The 15,744-nt window shown below is 48.9% G+C and overlaps 1 protein-coding gene across 4 annotated transcripts in view; it reads left to right on the forward strand.

Moving 5' to 3' along the window:
* Positions 1 to 15,744, forward strand: part of AGBL4 (AGBL carboxypeptidase 4) — a 1,219,476-nt gene that overhangs the window by 1,201,390 nt on the left and 2,342 nt on the right. For 3 of the 4 annotated variants that reach the window (XM_044770749.2, XM_070509980.1, XM_070509979.1), the window contains 2 exons: positions 61 to 157; positions 6,338 to 7,757. In XM_044770749.2, coding sequence (XP_044626684.1) covers positions 61 to 157; positions 6,338 to 6,458 — 218 coding nt within the window. In that variant the 3' untranslated portion in view covers positions 6,459 to 7,757. Of the gene's footprint in view, positions 1 to 60; positions 158 to 6,337; positions 7,758 to 15,744 lie in introns of those variants that run through there. The other variant, XM_044770751.2, reaches the window with a different exon arrangement.

The raw sequence follows: 15,744 nt of genomic DNA on the forward strand, positions 1-15,744 counted from the left end.
CCTCTTTTCACTCTGTCTCAGTCTCTTTTCCAAGTTGCTCCTTAACGCACACGCTTGCAGATATGAAGCTGGGGCGGAACGTGGCGAGAACGTTTTTGGATTATTATCGGCTAAACCCCATGGTGGAGAAAGTGGCAATTCCCATGCCGAGGCTGCGGTAAGTGGCCGAGCAGGGCCGCAGGGGGCTTGAGTCCTGCTTAATTGGCTTCGTCCTCAGGGACAACGTCCCTTAGCCTCCCTCTGGCCTCAGTTTCCCATCTGTGGCACAGGAAAAATAATCCCGGCCCTGCCACAGAGAGCGTGTGGGGCAGAAGAGCTCAACAGCGTATTTCCTGAGCAGAAAGTATCGTTATGAGGTCAGACAGCGAGGCGGTGGCCACGTGTCTGGGTCTGACATGGGGATCCACAGGGATGGGAGCTGCCCGGGAGCTGAGTCCAATCATTGTTCTAGGTTAGTCTGGCTGCTTCCAGAGGCCACCGCATCTGAGAGCTCATCCTCTAGGATTCCTCTGTCATCTAGGCGTGTAGGTTTCTCATCCTTCTATTTCCTCATCTGTAAAATGGGGCAGGGGAGCTCACTTAGAAGATTATTATGAGAGGTTTGTGAAAGCCCCCTGCCCAGTGCCAGGCATACGTATGTCCCCTTAGTACACAACATCCCCCTCTCTCAAGACTCGGAGTATCAGGGCTGAGGAGGACACACCCCTGAGAAGTTTCACTTCAGGTCCTCTGTTGGGGCCAACTTCTTGGGCCATGAGGAGAGAGGTCAGGAGATGAGGACCCTTCCTGAGGGCTGGGCCAGAGCCCAAAGCACTGGGTGCTCCCAAGCCTGCTGGCGGCGAGCCCAGCAAGCATTCAGGCAGTGACATCCAATAGCATTTGGAAGCTGCTGGCCCTGCCCTACCTCTAGCCTCATGTCCTACTCCCCTAGTGGTCCAGGCTCCTTGAAGGACATGACAAGGTCCAACTTACTGCTCCTGCCAGACCAGTCTTCCCAGTGACCTTGAGGGTGACCTTGCCCATGTGTTTTTCTCCCTCAGGGCCTTTGCACGGATGTCCCTTCCTCCCTACCCTGTTATTAACAAAAACAATGTCAATCACTGTCATTTTCTGAGCAAAGTCCTTTTTGTACATAGTCTTATCTATTCCTCATAGATATTATCTTCCCCATGTTACAAATGAGGAAAAAGAGGCTCAGAAAAGTGAAGAGAATTGCCTGAGGTCAAAAGATTTTGGCAGAGGCAGGATTTGATCCTAGGCTTTTATGATTCCTAAGCTAGACTGAGATCCAACCCAGCTCCTCCTCCAGAGGGCAGCGTTTCCCACCATCAGTGTGGGTTCAAAGTCTGTCGCAGGCTCGTGCTAGCTGTGGGATCTTAGGCAAATTTCTTGGCCTCTTGAAACCTTGTCTACCTACCTTTAAAGTGGGGGTCATAACAACAACCTCTAAAAATGGTTAAAGATTAGAGGTGAGCTCAGTACAGTGCCTGGCAGCCAGTAGGTGCTCAATAAATGTTTCTGGCTTCTGGGTTGCAGTGCCAGATTTCCGACCAGCTCATTGTGTCTCTGACAAGTCCCTGGACTTCTCTGGTTGGGCTGGATGGTCTCTCAGGGTCCACATCCCACCATGTTCCCCCAGGTCCCACCATGTTCCCCCCAGTCCCACCATGCTGTGAATTCCACGTCTCTGAGACTCCACGTAGAGCCTACATTTAGACAATGTATCTGACTCACGTCCTGTCTCAGATTGTTCACCAGCCCTCTGGGGTCATTGTGCCCCCTCATCCTGGTGGATTGGCAGCTCCATCAGGGGGATCCCATCTGTTTCCTCTCTGGGCTCCCACAGAGCAGCCTAGACTGTGCTGAGCAAGCACGCATCTATACATTCGTTCATTCACTTAGGAAAAACAGCACTTTATGCCAGGCCCCTGGGGGAAGGAGGAGCTATCGTGGCATGACCCTGCCTTTGAGGAGCTCACCCCTGGAGGAAAGTGCTCTCAGGTCATTATTAGAAGTCATTCTTGATTGGTTAAAGTTCTTAAAAATGTAAAGCTTTATAAAACTCAAAAGAATTCTTAGAATCTCGTTTCAGGTTAATTTGGGGATTGTCTCTTTCAGGTCCTCTGTCACCCTGAATAGAATTATCTTGATCCTTTACCACTTCTTTCTTGCCTGGTGCACTGTCGTAGACTGATGAAATGGTGCAGACGCGCGGGAGCCTTCCGCCGTCATCCAGGGCCCTCCTCATGGCACAGATGAGGAAGTGGAGGCCCAGGAGCCAACGAGGCTGGTCAGAGGCAGGACAAGCACCCAGGCCCCACGTCCCCAGCCTGGGGTTCTCAGCACCAGTCAGGGAAGAGTTCTTCGAGATGGGGGGAGTCAGGGACCCGAAATGGGGTCTAAAGGTGCAGGGGGTTCTCAGGGCTCTGACTGCCACTCCTCATGGGCCTCATTGCTCCGAGCTTTGGGGCTCTCTTCAGACAAGTGCTGGAGAGCTCACTCTTCGGAGTTCCCAGCCTTGAGGACTTGAGGTAAACGTACCCACTCTTAAGTTAAGAAAAACAAAATAAACCCCTCTCCACCCGCACAAACTACGATACTGCTTGGCTCTCAGTTGGTCAGCAGCTCTTGGAAAATGAATTCCCAACAGGCCACGAGGCTCTGGTTTGGGGTTTGAATACTTCCCTTTTTCGTATTATTTCCCACCCAAGCATCAAATAGCGTAACTGAAAGAGTGGTTCTGGTTTTAGAGGAAAATTACATGTTTTGACTCAAAATTAATCTTTGTTTTCTCTCATCTCTGGGATTATTATAAGATGTCGGTTGCTACCCATGTGCTGGCAAGAGCCTGTCGCATCCCTGGGTTCCAGGCCATCCTTCAGAGAGGGTCCCCAGGGAGGGCTGCAGGGGGCCTGAGAGCAGAGGCTAGGGAGATGGCATTGATGGCCAGAGCTGAGGCCCCACGCTTATCTGGACCACAGTGACACAGTCACAGGGCTAAAGCTCTGTGCACATCAATGTGGAGAAAAATTAGACAGGAAAAATGAAGGGGCCAGCCGAGGCTCTGTGAGGAGACAGAGCCTGAGTGTGGAGGGTGGGCTGGCTCCGAGTGTGAGGTAGGCTCAAGCTCAGTGACAGGCTGGGAGGACCGGCTCCATGGTGGGGTTATGATGTGTGTGTGTGTAAGGGGGTGCTCATCAGCTACTCAACACACTGTAGCCCACCATGTGCCAGGCCCTGCACTGAGTGCTGGAGGAACATAGATAGCCCCTGCCCATCAGAAGCCCAAATTTATGGAGGAGAAAAGCATGTACACAAGCAAAGATAACAAGCAATACCAAATAGTGTATAATAAGTGCTCAACTATGCATCAGATTACACCCTCTCTCAAAAACCTTCTATGGCTCCCCATTACCATCACGATAATGTGCTAATTCCTCTTCTTGCTATTCAAAGCCCTGGCCTCCATTTAAAAATTCATTTACAGCCTCTTAGCACACCCCTGCCCCTTGTGAGCACCCTCTCCACCCCGCCTGTTATTGACCACTTCACTCCCCATGCTTCAGCTGAACAAGTCAGCTCTCTTCATGCCTCCATGTCTTTGTCTGTCCTTTTCCCTCTTCCTGGAATGTTCTCCTTTTTTGACTCAAGATGTGAGCTCTTATTTATCTTTCCAAGCCCAGCCCACAGGTCACACCTCTGTTTCACTGCACCTGTTCTCCACCTGAGATAGGGCTACTTCCTCTCTGCTGGGTTCCTAACCGCGTTTGCACACACCTGTAGCGTGGTCCGTCCTGGGGTGTATTGTCAGGGCATCTTTGCCTCTCCGGCTTCTGCACTGGACAGGTTGCTCCTTGAGGAACTAACTTAGTCACTCCCGTATCCTTCATGCCCTGTGCAGGGCTTAGCATGGATTGTCCTAAATAACCTCTGAGTGTATGAATTATAAAATGGTAGAACTGACGGAGCTCCTAAGAATCATCTACTTCAACCCCTCATGTTGTAGAAAAGAAACGTGATGCTCAACCAGAAATTGCGCTCCCACACCATCTGGCAAGCATCCGGAGGCCGGCAGGAGTACCCCAGGAAGGCTTCAGGGAGGAAGTGGGGTTGACCTTGGTTTTAAAGGACACGTGGCATTCAAACGGATGAAATAGAAAGGGGACAGAGGGTGTTCCATGTTGGGGATAGGATGCGGAAGACAGGAAGCAGGACCTAAAAAGACGCGTTCCAAGGCAATGACAAGGCCGGGATGTGTAGAGCAATCCAGATGGTAAAGATGAGACTAAAAGTTCATTTCTGCTCCTCAAACACTGCTCAGGCGCCTCCTGCAGGTGCTTCACTCAGGAATTACAGAGAAAAATCAAGTGCATGAGACTCGTAGTCTCCTGAGAGGAACAGACGGGCAAAGAAGTACTTAGAAAGTGGTGTGCTGAGGGGTGAGGCACAAAGTGCTGCGGGAGCCTCCAGAAGGGAGAGCCTTGTTTTCTGGGAAGTTGGCTTCCCAAAGGAGGCAAGTCTGGAAAGGTCAAGGAGGGTGGAGCCGGGGGAGGCGCGCCCTCCAGTGCCTCACTCCCTCGGGGCCCATCTTTAGGACAGAGGCTCTTTGCCTTCTATGCCACTGGCCACCTGCACAGTCACACCCCTCCCTGGCCCTGCGCATCTCCTCCCCGTGCCGCCGTCTGCTTAGGGCTGCCCGACCTGTGGCCTTACCTGAGCTTGCACACCTCCCTCTACCCCCATAACAACATACCCGTCTTATTTCCCATGCTCCCTTTGGGTGTTAAGAACCACACTCATCAATGACATGTGAATGGCACCTTGTAATCTGCAGAGCTCTTCCTCAACCCCCATTTACCAGATCCTTCAAGCAGGAAGGACATGGCTCTTCTCCCTATTTTAGAAATGAAGAAATGGAGGCTCAGAGAAGGCAGGGGACTTCTTCGAGATCATTTTGCCTGTAAGCAGCACTCCAAGCCCCTCAGTGAGTGAGGGCCTTTCGGGCAGCGAGGCCGCCTAGCGGGGTAGAGATGTCAGGGAAGGTGTCCCTTTTGTGTGCTGCCACTTCTTCCTTATTCCATCTCTTCCTTATTCATGACTCATCAACATGAAGGAAAATGGGTACTCCGAGGTCAGAGCACGATGGCCTACGAGAAGTGACCCTTCGTCAATTCAAGAGTCACTTCTTCAATCCTAATTCAAACAGCCCAACAGAGACCCAAATTTATGGCATTTGCCTCTTTCTGCCGTGCATTGTCGTTCTTTATTATTTTGTGTAGTTATTTTGTGCAACTCCCTCCTCTACTAAGCTGTCAGCAACCTGAGGACAGCACCAGTGCTGACTCATCTTTGTCACCTCCAGAGTCCATTGGACCGCACCTGGCACCTAGCACCAGGCCTTTGCAAGTTACAGTAGGCGAGGGAAGACACGAGGTGCATTTACTCATGTTATCTCACTTAACCTCACAACACTCCTGCAAGACTGGAATATTTTACCCTTGTTTCACAAATGAAGCTCAGAGAAGTTAAATAACTTGCCCAAGGTCGCATCTCGTACGTAGCTGACCTGGCATTCAGTGGAGCTCTCTCTACAACCCACTCTTTCCACTGCAAATGAATCTTAGTCCAATGCACGAATGAATGGCACATTGCTGTATCAGTCAGCAACATAACAAACGAGGCCCTGTATGAGGGGAACTGTGAAAATGGATAAAACATGGTCCCTGCCCACGAGGAGTTCGTAGTCTAGTGTGTGAGCACAACAAGCAGTGGACAATTACTGAAGAGAAGTTTAAGAGTGTTGCATTGGGTGCTGGGTGCTGGGACACAGAGATGAACCAGACACATCTCTGCCTTCTGAGAGCCCAACTTGTAGGGGAGACAGACCCATCATGAAATGGATAATTCAGCTATCCTGAGGGATATAAAGGGGACTCTGGATCCCATGATGGTTATGAAGGGAATGAGGTCCCAGGCCCTCCTAAATTATACCTCTTCTATGCGTCCACCTCCATCCCATCATGAAATGGGTTGAAGGAGAATCAAGGTGGAAAGGTGGGAGAGTTGTCACTGTAGGACAGTTAGGTTTTCTCCAGAACCAGAATGATACAATGTATCCCTCCATCCATCTAACTATGAATGACTTTTCATTGAGCCATGGTACCTGCTTTGAACCAGGCCCTGGGCTGGGTTCCAAAAACAGAGAAGAGGAAGACCAGGCCTCTGTTCCTAGGAGGTCGAAGTCCAGTGGGGGAGATAGACATGCACACAAATGATTTCAATACAGTGTGTATATGTGCTGCCTTTCTTCTCTCTTTCTGTTATCTCCCCTTTGCAGGAAAGAAAAACCCCCTCCCTACAAGTACCCACTCCTGCGGGGCTCGGCCAGCAACTACCCCAACGGCAAAGGGGACAAGAAGAGCTCAGTGAACCACAGAGACCCTTCAAACTCTTTTTAGGGGCACAGAGTCTAGTCAGGTCTTGTGGAGGCAGGAGTGTGCATTTTCTGCTGGGGCATGAAATTAATCACCCTTCCCTAGTTTCCAAGGGTTGTGGGATAACGAATAAGCTAGTGAAGGGGAAGGAAAAAAATGAGAAATTCATCATTGATTTTCCCTTTTACTAATGGAAAATCAATTGTGAGCCTTCAGCTTAAGACTCAGGAACGAAATAGGAGATTCAGACCAGGCGAGTACAGATGCTATTTTCCACAACACAGAGATGCTCACAGAAAGAAGAAACCCTACACATCCCTTTTGAGAGGTCTGACACATCTCAGGTCAGTGCTTTCAAAGCCCCTTTACCTTTTAAAGTTGTATAGTTACTACGGATGGTTACCTTTTAGAATAGGCCATGGTTGTTTACAGTTTTAGAAATGCACTCTCTATATTTGCTGATCCCAGACAACAGCAACAACACATAAAACCCAAAGACAAATGTACTGTTGGGAACAATGGGACAGAATTTTTGAAATCAAAGTGGTCTCAGACATACACTCTATCTATGAGCTGCACGCTTCCTGCCGCCCTCAAATCCCAGCATGCAACTTCAGAAAACTGCTCTGAGAGCTATTTCCCGATGACCTGGGTAGCTGAATTGAAACAGTAGCTCCAAAGACAAAGTGTATTGGTTACTCATTCCAAAAGGTCCCTCATGGTTAAGATCTCCAGAGCCCGGTGTCAGGGATCAAGCCTGGCCACTGAATTGGTGGGCACGGATAATCTATAACCGGGGCAGGCTGACTGCCAGGTAAGAAGATGAAAACGACAAAAGGAGGCCCCTCAAGGCAGGCAGGGATGATAAAATAAAGCAACAGCAGCAGCAATTCCCAAGGTGAGGGAGCTGAACGTTGTGCATTTTTCTAAAGAGTGAAGTGCATTCGTATGATGAATGGGTCCGGGGGAGACCGCTCCCTTCCCGCCTGTGAAGCGGCAGGCTGAGTCACCATGACAGCCTGCTAATTGAAATGACCTCCCAGAAATGAGGATTAGGAGATAGGGAGAGGAAGGCAGGCACAAGGAGAGAGGGCCGTTAGCACAAGTAGCTCCAGTAAGCATTCTTTTGCTCTGGGTTGAAGATTTTCAAAGTGTGCTGCAAAAATGGAGAGCAAAGCTTATTTTCCCTTTGCTTATTGGTTATCAGAAATGATAACAAAGAACCATATGTTAGTTGGCTACAAATTTTGTGTTGTGTATACAGTTTCTCTCCTGGGTTCTCGTTGCCCAGAGGAGCACAAATAAAGTGGTTTATGCAGCTCTTCTGTTCCTCTGAGCTTTCTTGGCACCTTTCCCTTGAGGTCTCTCGCTCTCTCCAGAACCAACCAGCCAACCCAAATGCGGTGTAACCCTCACTTTGCTGTCAGGGAGTCTGTCATCAAGATAAAGAAGAACAGTCAAGACTTGACTTTCCAGTAGTTCCCGTGTCAGAGTGCTGGGGAGTTTAGTTGACTGCAGCCCGCTCAGTGTGAGCCCACCGTGTGGAAGGCCTTTCAGAAATTATAGCATCTCTTGAGTCAGCATCAGTTTGCGTAAAAGAAGAGAGATGATCGTCCAGAACTATTTTTCCCTGGTCAGATCACTTCCGTAACATTGTGACCATATCTAGGCTCCACTTTCTGAAGATTGCATTGGTTAGTTGGATCCCAGGCCACACAAGCAGCAGGCATGCTGGTGGTTTAAGAGGACAGACTGAGAGCCAGGCAACTCTGGGTTCCAATTCTGCATTCAAACCCTGGTTCTGTCTCTTAACACCTGTGCGATCTTGGGCAACTTCTTTAACCTCCCTGAATCTTAGTTTCGTCACCTATAAGGTGGTATTAGTGCTGTCTACCTCCTCACAGTGGTTACGTAGGTTTAATGAACTTAGATAAGGGAAGTGTCAGCAAAGGTGCCCGATGAATGACAGCTATGTTATTTTGGTATGTGACCCGGATGGTAAGTTGTCTGCAAACCATTTCACACCAGAAGCAGATAAGGAGACTGGCGCTGTTCATCCCTGAGATTAAAAATAAGGGGGCGGGGTAGCAAAACAAGGTCATAATCTCTAAAATGTTGAAAGGACATCTTTGACATTCTTTTTGTCCAAAAGAAGTAAACTTATTCTGTTTCGCCAAAAGTATGAACCAAATCCAGGGAGGTAGTCTCGGTGAGACAGATTTCAACTCAAAAATGAGGAAAACTTTCTAGTGAATGGAGTTGCCAACCACTGGATGGGCTCCCTTGGGAGACAGTGAGCTCCCCAACACCAGAGGTATACAAGCAGAATCTGAATGAATATCTGTCATGGAGGAAATAGAGGGGATTCCTTTTCTAGGAGGATGCTGGATGCTCTGTGGCATCACCTCCTAGTCCATAACTCTGGAGAGAAATGACGTGAGGCAGGAGGGTACATTCCTGATGTCGGAGAATGGGGTGTACAGTATAAAAAGTATCATTTAACAGTAAACAAGTGACAGTAAAGGTCTCTGAATTACAACATATGGACTGTGCTAACATTTAGCATTCCTTAAGAGGAAAAAATACATGGCTATAAGGCAGACTGTAGGGTGTGTTTGCAATAGAACCGTCTGCTTCTCTTTATTGGCAGAGCAGAGAAGAAAGGGCAGGCCAGGAGACCAGGGGTTGCCAATGGACCTTCCCGTGGACTCGGCCTGCTCAGCGACTCCTCTGGCTTTCCTGGACCAGGTTATACCTATGTTCTCAAGTTAGAGGGAAGGGTTTTAGCCCTGAGGTGGAGAACAGCACCAACCCAGTAGATGAACCAGCCAGAAGCTACGAGCCCACCCAGCTCCAGCAGGGGGCGCTCTAGCCCCTTCTCTTCCCTGCCCGCTTCCTCCTCAGGATGGAGCCGCAAGTGGGTAGAACCAGCTACCAAACCAGCGTTCTGAGGAGAGCGAGAGACGACTATGCAAAAATGAAGGGGGGAAGGGGGAGGGATGCTCTGGGCCTCTGCCTGGCTCTCACACAACTCTCCATAAGCAGTGCCAGTTTTGCTCAGCATCAGTCCAGAGGCTCAGAGACAGGACTAACGGTCTGCTTACCCTCAAAAGATGTGAAGGACAAGCTGGAGGCCACCCAGATTCTTTGTGCTGATGCCCAGAGCAGAGGCGGGGGCTTTGCAGCAGCAGGGGGAGCTTTCCCGACTGCCTTTGAATGCAGGGAGGGGCACGGGGTGAGCTTTATCCTTTCCCTGTAATTCAGTAACACACCCGAGACTTGCCTGAGAGCACCCCAACTCGTTTCCTAAGCAGTAAGAGCAGTGCCAACCCTGGAAGTCTAGAGTGACCAACATTGGTTGAGCATCAATTCATACATTTACAAATATTTATGGAACGTTTATTGTGTGCCAGGAATTGTGCTCGATGCCTTTGCATCCGTTGCCTTATTTGATATTCCCAGCAGTTCCTTGAGGTGAGTATCATTTTCTCCATTTCCCAGGTGAGAAAATTGAGACCCGTAGAGGTAAAATCCTTTGTTCACGTTTGTATGGCTAGTGAGAACCTGGATTCAAATCCAGCTCCCTTTCCACTGCTCTACACTGGGCCCTCTCCATTTGTCTCCAGGTAAAATCAGGTCAAAAACAGGATACAGGTGAAAGCAGAATAACAAGTAAACAATGGCATCACTTAGAGGTAGTGGGGGGTCAGGGGGAGGCGAAGGGAGCGTGTAAGTTTCCAGGTTGGCGTATGTGTAAGGATTGCAGGACTTTCTAGCACCTGCTGCTGAAACCCTGCCTTCTTCCCAGCTCTCATTGCCACGCACCTGTCTGAGTCCCTGCTGGGCACTCCAGCAGGGTAGGCATGGGGCGAGGAGCCCATTTATCACTTGACACGCAGAGGCTTCTAGATCTTCCAGGGCCCCTGGAACCTCAGCCAGGTAGTCATCGCAGGGCCCATCCTGGCCCCTCTGGGTTTCTGACCCCAGGCAGGTGATCTAGTCCAGGTTCCATATCCCGTCCTCCTTCTGGAGTGTGTGAGCTGAGCCCACTGTGCCTCTCAGTTCTTGTTCAGTATTCGTCCTCTGAGCCCCGCCTCCTGAGCACTTTGAGGGCACAAAGGTTAGAGGTCCTCTCCCTTGTGACTCAGCCCAGCCAAGGGACCACCACGGCAGGTGGAATAGGGGGACATTATAACGTAATAGGAATAGCCTGGCTTTAAAAAGTCAAACAAACCAGAAATCCCAGCTCTTCTGTTAACTAGCTGTATGGCTCTGGGCAGAGTTTAACCTCTCTAAGCCTCAGAATCTTCATCTATAAAATGAGAACAATAATACCTACCTCCCACAGTTATTGTGAGGATTAAGTATAATAACATCTACGTCTAGCATAGTGCTGAGTTAATGTTGTGTAGTGCACTGAAACACTTGTCAAGAGGGCAGATCTCATGGTAAGTGTTCTTGTAACAACACAAACAAAGACAAAATAAAAGGGAAACACAAGGAAACTTGGAGGTGATGGCTGTGTCTGTTACCTTGATTATGGTGATGGTTTCACAGGCATTTGCAAATGTGCAAACTCATCAGATTGTATACACTAATACGTGCAGTTTTTGTATATCAATTATTCCTCCATTAACGCTGTTCAAAAACATATAACAACATCTAGGGAATACCTGGCAGAGAGTAGAACTCTTTCCCCAAACCACCCCAACCCCTGCCCACCTCTCACCTGCTTGCTAGGGTTAGAATTCCCTTTTCTTGAAGCAAAAGCTTTTTCACTCTCAGATGAAGTACAGACAGAAGTACATCCCCTTACTGATTAGAGGACAGGAGTGAGAGAAGTGTCCAGAAAAACGACAGTCACACTGAGAGACGGGGCAAGGAGCTAGGTCTTATTCATCATCGTGGCCTCAGCACTTAACACAGATCATGTGGCAGAGTGTGTGCTCAGTGAGTGTGGAGTGAACAATTGTGTGTGTGTGGGCAGGGGGGGCGTAGTCCAAAAGCCCTGGACCCTTGAGGGAGAGGAAAGAGGCTTTGCAAGTTGGGGCTCTGAACAGGTGGGAAGGTGGTGCTGGACACGGTGTGCGCCACACCCTAACTGAGGCAGAAATGACAAGACTAAAGAGAGAAGGGGGTATAGATTCTCCAAGACACTGTGTTTTATTAAAACAACACAAAAATCTTAGGATTTATGAGGTGCTCTTCCTATGTCATTTTTGGTCGGCATGCGACTTCTCAGGGGTCGTCTCTATGAAGTTTTCACGGCCATACACCCTGCCGCTGAAACTCAGGGCCTCCCTGGGGCACGCGCATCTCTGTCAGCTCTCCCTACTCTCACTGGACTCAGGGGCAGGCTGGACAGGACTTATCGTCTCCCTTTTGCAGATGAGGAAACAGAGATCGGTGCACTTCAGTCCGCTGCCCGTGGTCCACAGCTGGTGGGTAACTAGGACAGGACCTAGGCACAAACGTGACTCTGCCGCACCCCACTGCATCTCAGTTCAACCCCAAACCTCAGTGCTCAGCCTCCTCAATTCAGAAGGTCACTGCTATGATGCCTCATATGGCTCCTAATGCTTAAAAGTTGCTTGACCCCCAAAGACCTGGGATCTATTTTTGTCTGACCCCATGTCGATCTTTACTCCACATCTGCTGCTTTCCCTGGCATCAGCTGTCTTGGTTGATGTCTTCTTTTTCCACCTAGTTGCCGAGGCTAGAAAACTTCCTCTTGTCATAATGCCCTCCTCTCCCTCCCCAGACACAGCCAGCCAGTCACCATGGCCCATTCCTTCTGCCTTGGTGATATGTCTGTCTTCAAGCAGTTTAATGGACTGGCTTTGAAGTCAGATGGACCAGAGTTTCAATCTAGGCTCCAGCACTTGCTATTTTTCTCTTGTGAATCATGTAAAGCAGAGTTTACTTTCCTCATCTTTAAAGTGAGGAGATAATATTTACTGGAAGAATTGTTGTGCGTCTTCCTTCCTCTGCCTTTTCCAATCTCTCCCTTCTATTCACTCCCCCCATCGTCTCCTACCTGGACTGCTGTAACGGCCCCTCATTGACCTCCTGCCTCCAGATGCTCTCCTGCTAACCCACTCTCTCTCTCTCTCTCTCGAGGAGCTTCCAGGATCTCTGTAAAACAGGACCCCACGTTTATGGCACCTCTTTCAAATTTTGTGAGCAGGAGCCTGGATATCATTCCACTTCTGTGCCCTTCACACCTCCCTTCTGATCAGCTGCCACTTCCCGCTGGTTCTGCCTGCTCAGCGTCTCTCATATCCATCTACCATCTCTACTCTTCTTACCTAAGAAAATCCTTCTTTTAGTCAAGACTTAGCTCAAACACCCTGACCCCATGCATCCTTTTCTTGTATCCCCCAAGACACTTTGCTTCTTTATCTAATTATCAGTGATTTCACTCACATGATCGTCACCTTCCCACTGTCAATCAGTTTCTTTGAGAGCAGAATTGGGTTTTATTCATCTCCATACCTCTCGTAGCCCTAACACAGTTCCAGACATGTCAGAGGCTCTCTAACTGGAGCAGAATAGAAGAAGGACTGAAGCCCAAATCCAAAGGTCCTTCTGGAGCTTATCCTAATGTCTGGGGCCTAATTACAGACTTACCTTCCCAAAGCATGGACCTCTCTGAGACAGTCCACTGCTCAGACTTCCATGGCCCCCTTACCCACAGAATTAAGTCCCAACTCAGTATGAAAGGCCACACAGCGTAGTAGAGTGCTTGCACTTGGAGTCAGAAGTCCCGGATGGGCTTCAAGGCCCCACTCTCCATGGAGAGATGGATGAGGTAGATTTGCTTCATTTCCAGTCCTTTCTTGGAGGCCAAATTCTTTTTCAGAGCCCAAGGCAATTATATCATTTTTCTTATAACAATAAAAACAACAATTGTTGCTGCTGCTGTGGCTACTGTTGCTGCTGGTGCTACTGCTACTACTGCCACTGCTAAGGCTACTACTACTTCTACTACCACTGCTACTACTACCACTATTACTGCTGCTACTACTACCACCACTACTACCACTACTACTGCTGCTACTGCTACTACTACTACTACTAATACCACCACTACTGCTACTACTACTACCACTACTACTACTGCTATCAGTACTATTACTTCTACTACTGCTGCTACTACTACTCCCACTGTAACACTGCTAGTGCTACTACTACTACCACTACTACTACTGCTACTGCTGCTATTACTACTACACCATTGCTACTAATACTACCACTACTACTACTGCCAGTGCTACTACTGCTATCAGTACTATTACTTCTTCTACTGCTGCTACTACTACTCCCACTATAACACTGCTAGTGCTACTACTACTACTACTACTACTGCTGCTGCTGCTGCTATTACTACTACACCATTGCTGCTAATACTACCACTACTACTACTGTCACTGCTACTGCTACTACTGGTGCTGCTACTGGTACAACTACAACTGCTACTACTGCTGATCTGCTACCACCACCACCACTACTACTATTTCTGCTACTGCTACTCCTGTTACTGCTACCACTACTACTATCGGTGCTGCTGCTACTAATACTGCTACTGCTACTGGTATTGTTGTTAATCTACTACTCCTACTGCTTCTGCTACTGCTGCTACTATTACTGCTAATACTGCTATTACTACCACTGCTATTGCTACTACTGTTATTGCTAATTTGCTGCTGCTGCCGCTCTGCCCTGACTGCGTGCCTGCTCAGCTCCAGGCCCTGCACTGGCTGCTTTGTCTTACATGAGCTCACAGAATCCTCTCAACACCCCTATGAAGCAGGTGTTATTCCCTGATGTGGAGACAGAAGCTCAGAGAGGGAACCTGTCCACAGTGGCACAGCTGATACGAGGAGGAGCCTGCTGACATCCAAGAATGCCGGCCTTCTTTCCCTTTGCCCGCAGCCTTTCTGCGTACGGTACCAAGACGGGTAAAACGATAAATATTTAATGCGAGTTGTGAAGAGCCTCGGCCTCAGGGAGCTCACGGGTTCATTTTTGCTCCTGTCCATGACCTCATTTTGCCTGAGTCCCTGAGCCTGGCTCCAGGCGTTCTCCTCTGCAGCTGGATGTCCCTGCACGTCCCCAGGCCTGAGTCTCTTCTTACCAGGAAGAGCTGGCGCTACCCTCTGAGCTGTAGGAACGAGACAGACATTTTGCCAGGGATGAGATGGGCTGGTGCAGGGGAGGCCTAGCCCCTCCATTAACCCACCCCTGTCCTTACTCTTGCATTAAACATCAGATACTGGTCACCAGCTAGAGGGCGTGTTCCCACTAAATATCCCAAAGACGTCCTCTTCCTCTGCTCCACCCGCTTCCCACCCCCAGGATTCAAATTGTAAAGCCAGAGGATTTAATGATATGGCCATTAGGAAACGTAGTTCTGCTCTCAGCTCTGATACTGCCTGGCTGTGTGACATTAAGTAAACCTCTTGCCCTGTCTGAAGTTACCCCAGAGCTTCAGCTGGTTTTAACTTCTTACTCTTTGATGTGAGGACATAATCCTCAACCAACCTACTCTCAAGAGTATCATGAGGATCTGAAGAGAGGATAAATAGGAAAGTACTGAATTTTGAAAAGTATTTTCCAATATTTCCTCCCTTTCTTCTGAGACCTCATAAAGGCCCCCACTTGGTCCGTGCCTTGCCTTTGACTGGATTGTCCTGTCATTAATTCGTCCAACAAAATTTATTAAACATCTTGTGTTTGCCAGGCACTTCCCATTTCTTTCTGTTGCCCTGATTCCTACCTATCCTTCAAGACCCCTCCTCAGGGAAGTCCTGCTGGCCTCCCAGCCCTTGCAGGTGACTCATCCTCCGAGCTTCTGGAGAACTGTTGTCTAAATGTCTCATTTGGCACTTAGCAATTACTTTCATATTTCGCTTTTCTGTATGTCAGCTCTGTCTTCTCAACTCAACTTTGTATTGTTCTTGGGGTGAGATGAATAGAGATGGCAAAACCCAGCCTTACTCATTGCTCAGGTCCCATAGCCCAGCACAAGACCAGGCAGAGAGTAACCATTCACTGAGAGCTGGCAGGTATTGCTGCTGCTGCTGAGAATGAGCATGAAGATGCCTGCTCCGAGCAGGACATTTCCGTGAGGCTGACGCCCTCCTCCTCCCCATCCCTCCACAAGTTCATAAATAAGGGCAGCCCCTTAAACTTCTGGGCAAAGTGGAGCAAACCTAGCTTACAGGCCCATATAGAAAGCTGACAAAACTTCAATACCAAGAGCATCTATGAGAGAGAAAAAGAAAGGAGAGAGATGGGGAGAGGCTGG

This window comes from Equus asinus, chromosome 5, assembly GCF_041296235.1.
Source record: "Equus asinus isolate D_3611 breed Donkey chromosome 5, EquAss-T2T_v2, whole genome shotgun sequence".
Taxonomy (NCBI): domain Eukaryota; kingdom Metazoa; phylum Chordata; class Mammalia; order Perissodactyla; family Equidae; genus Equus; species Equus asinus.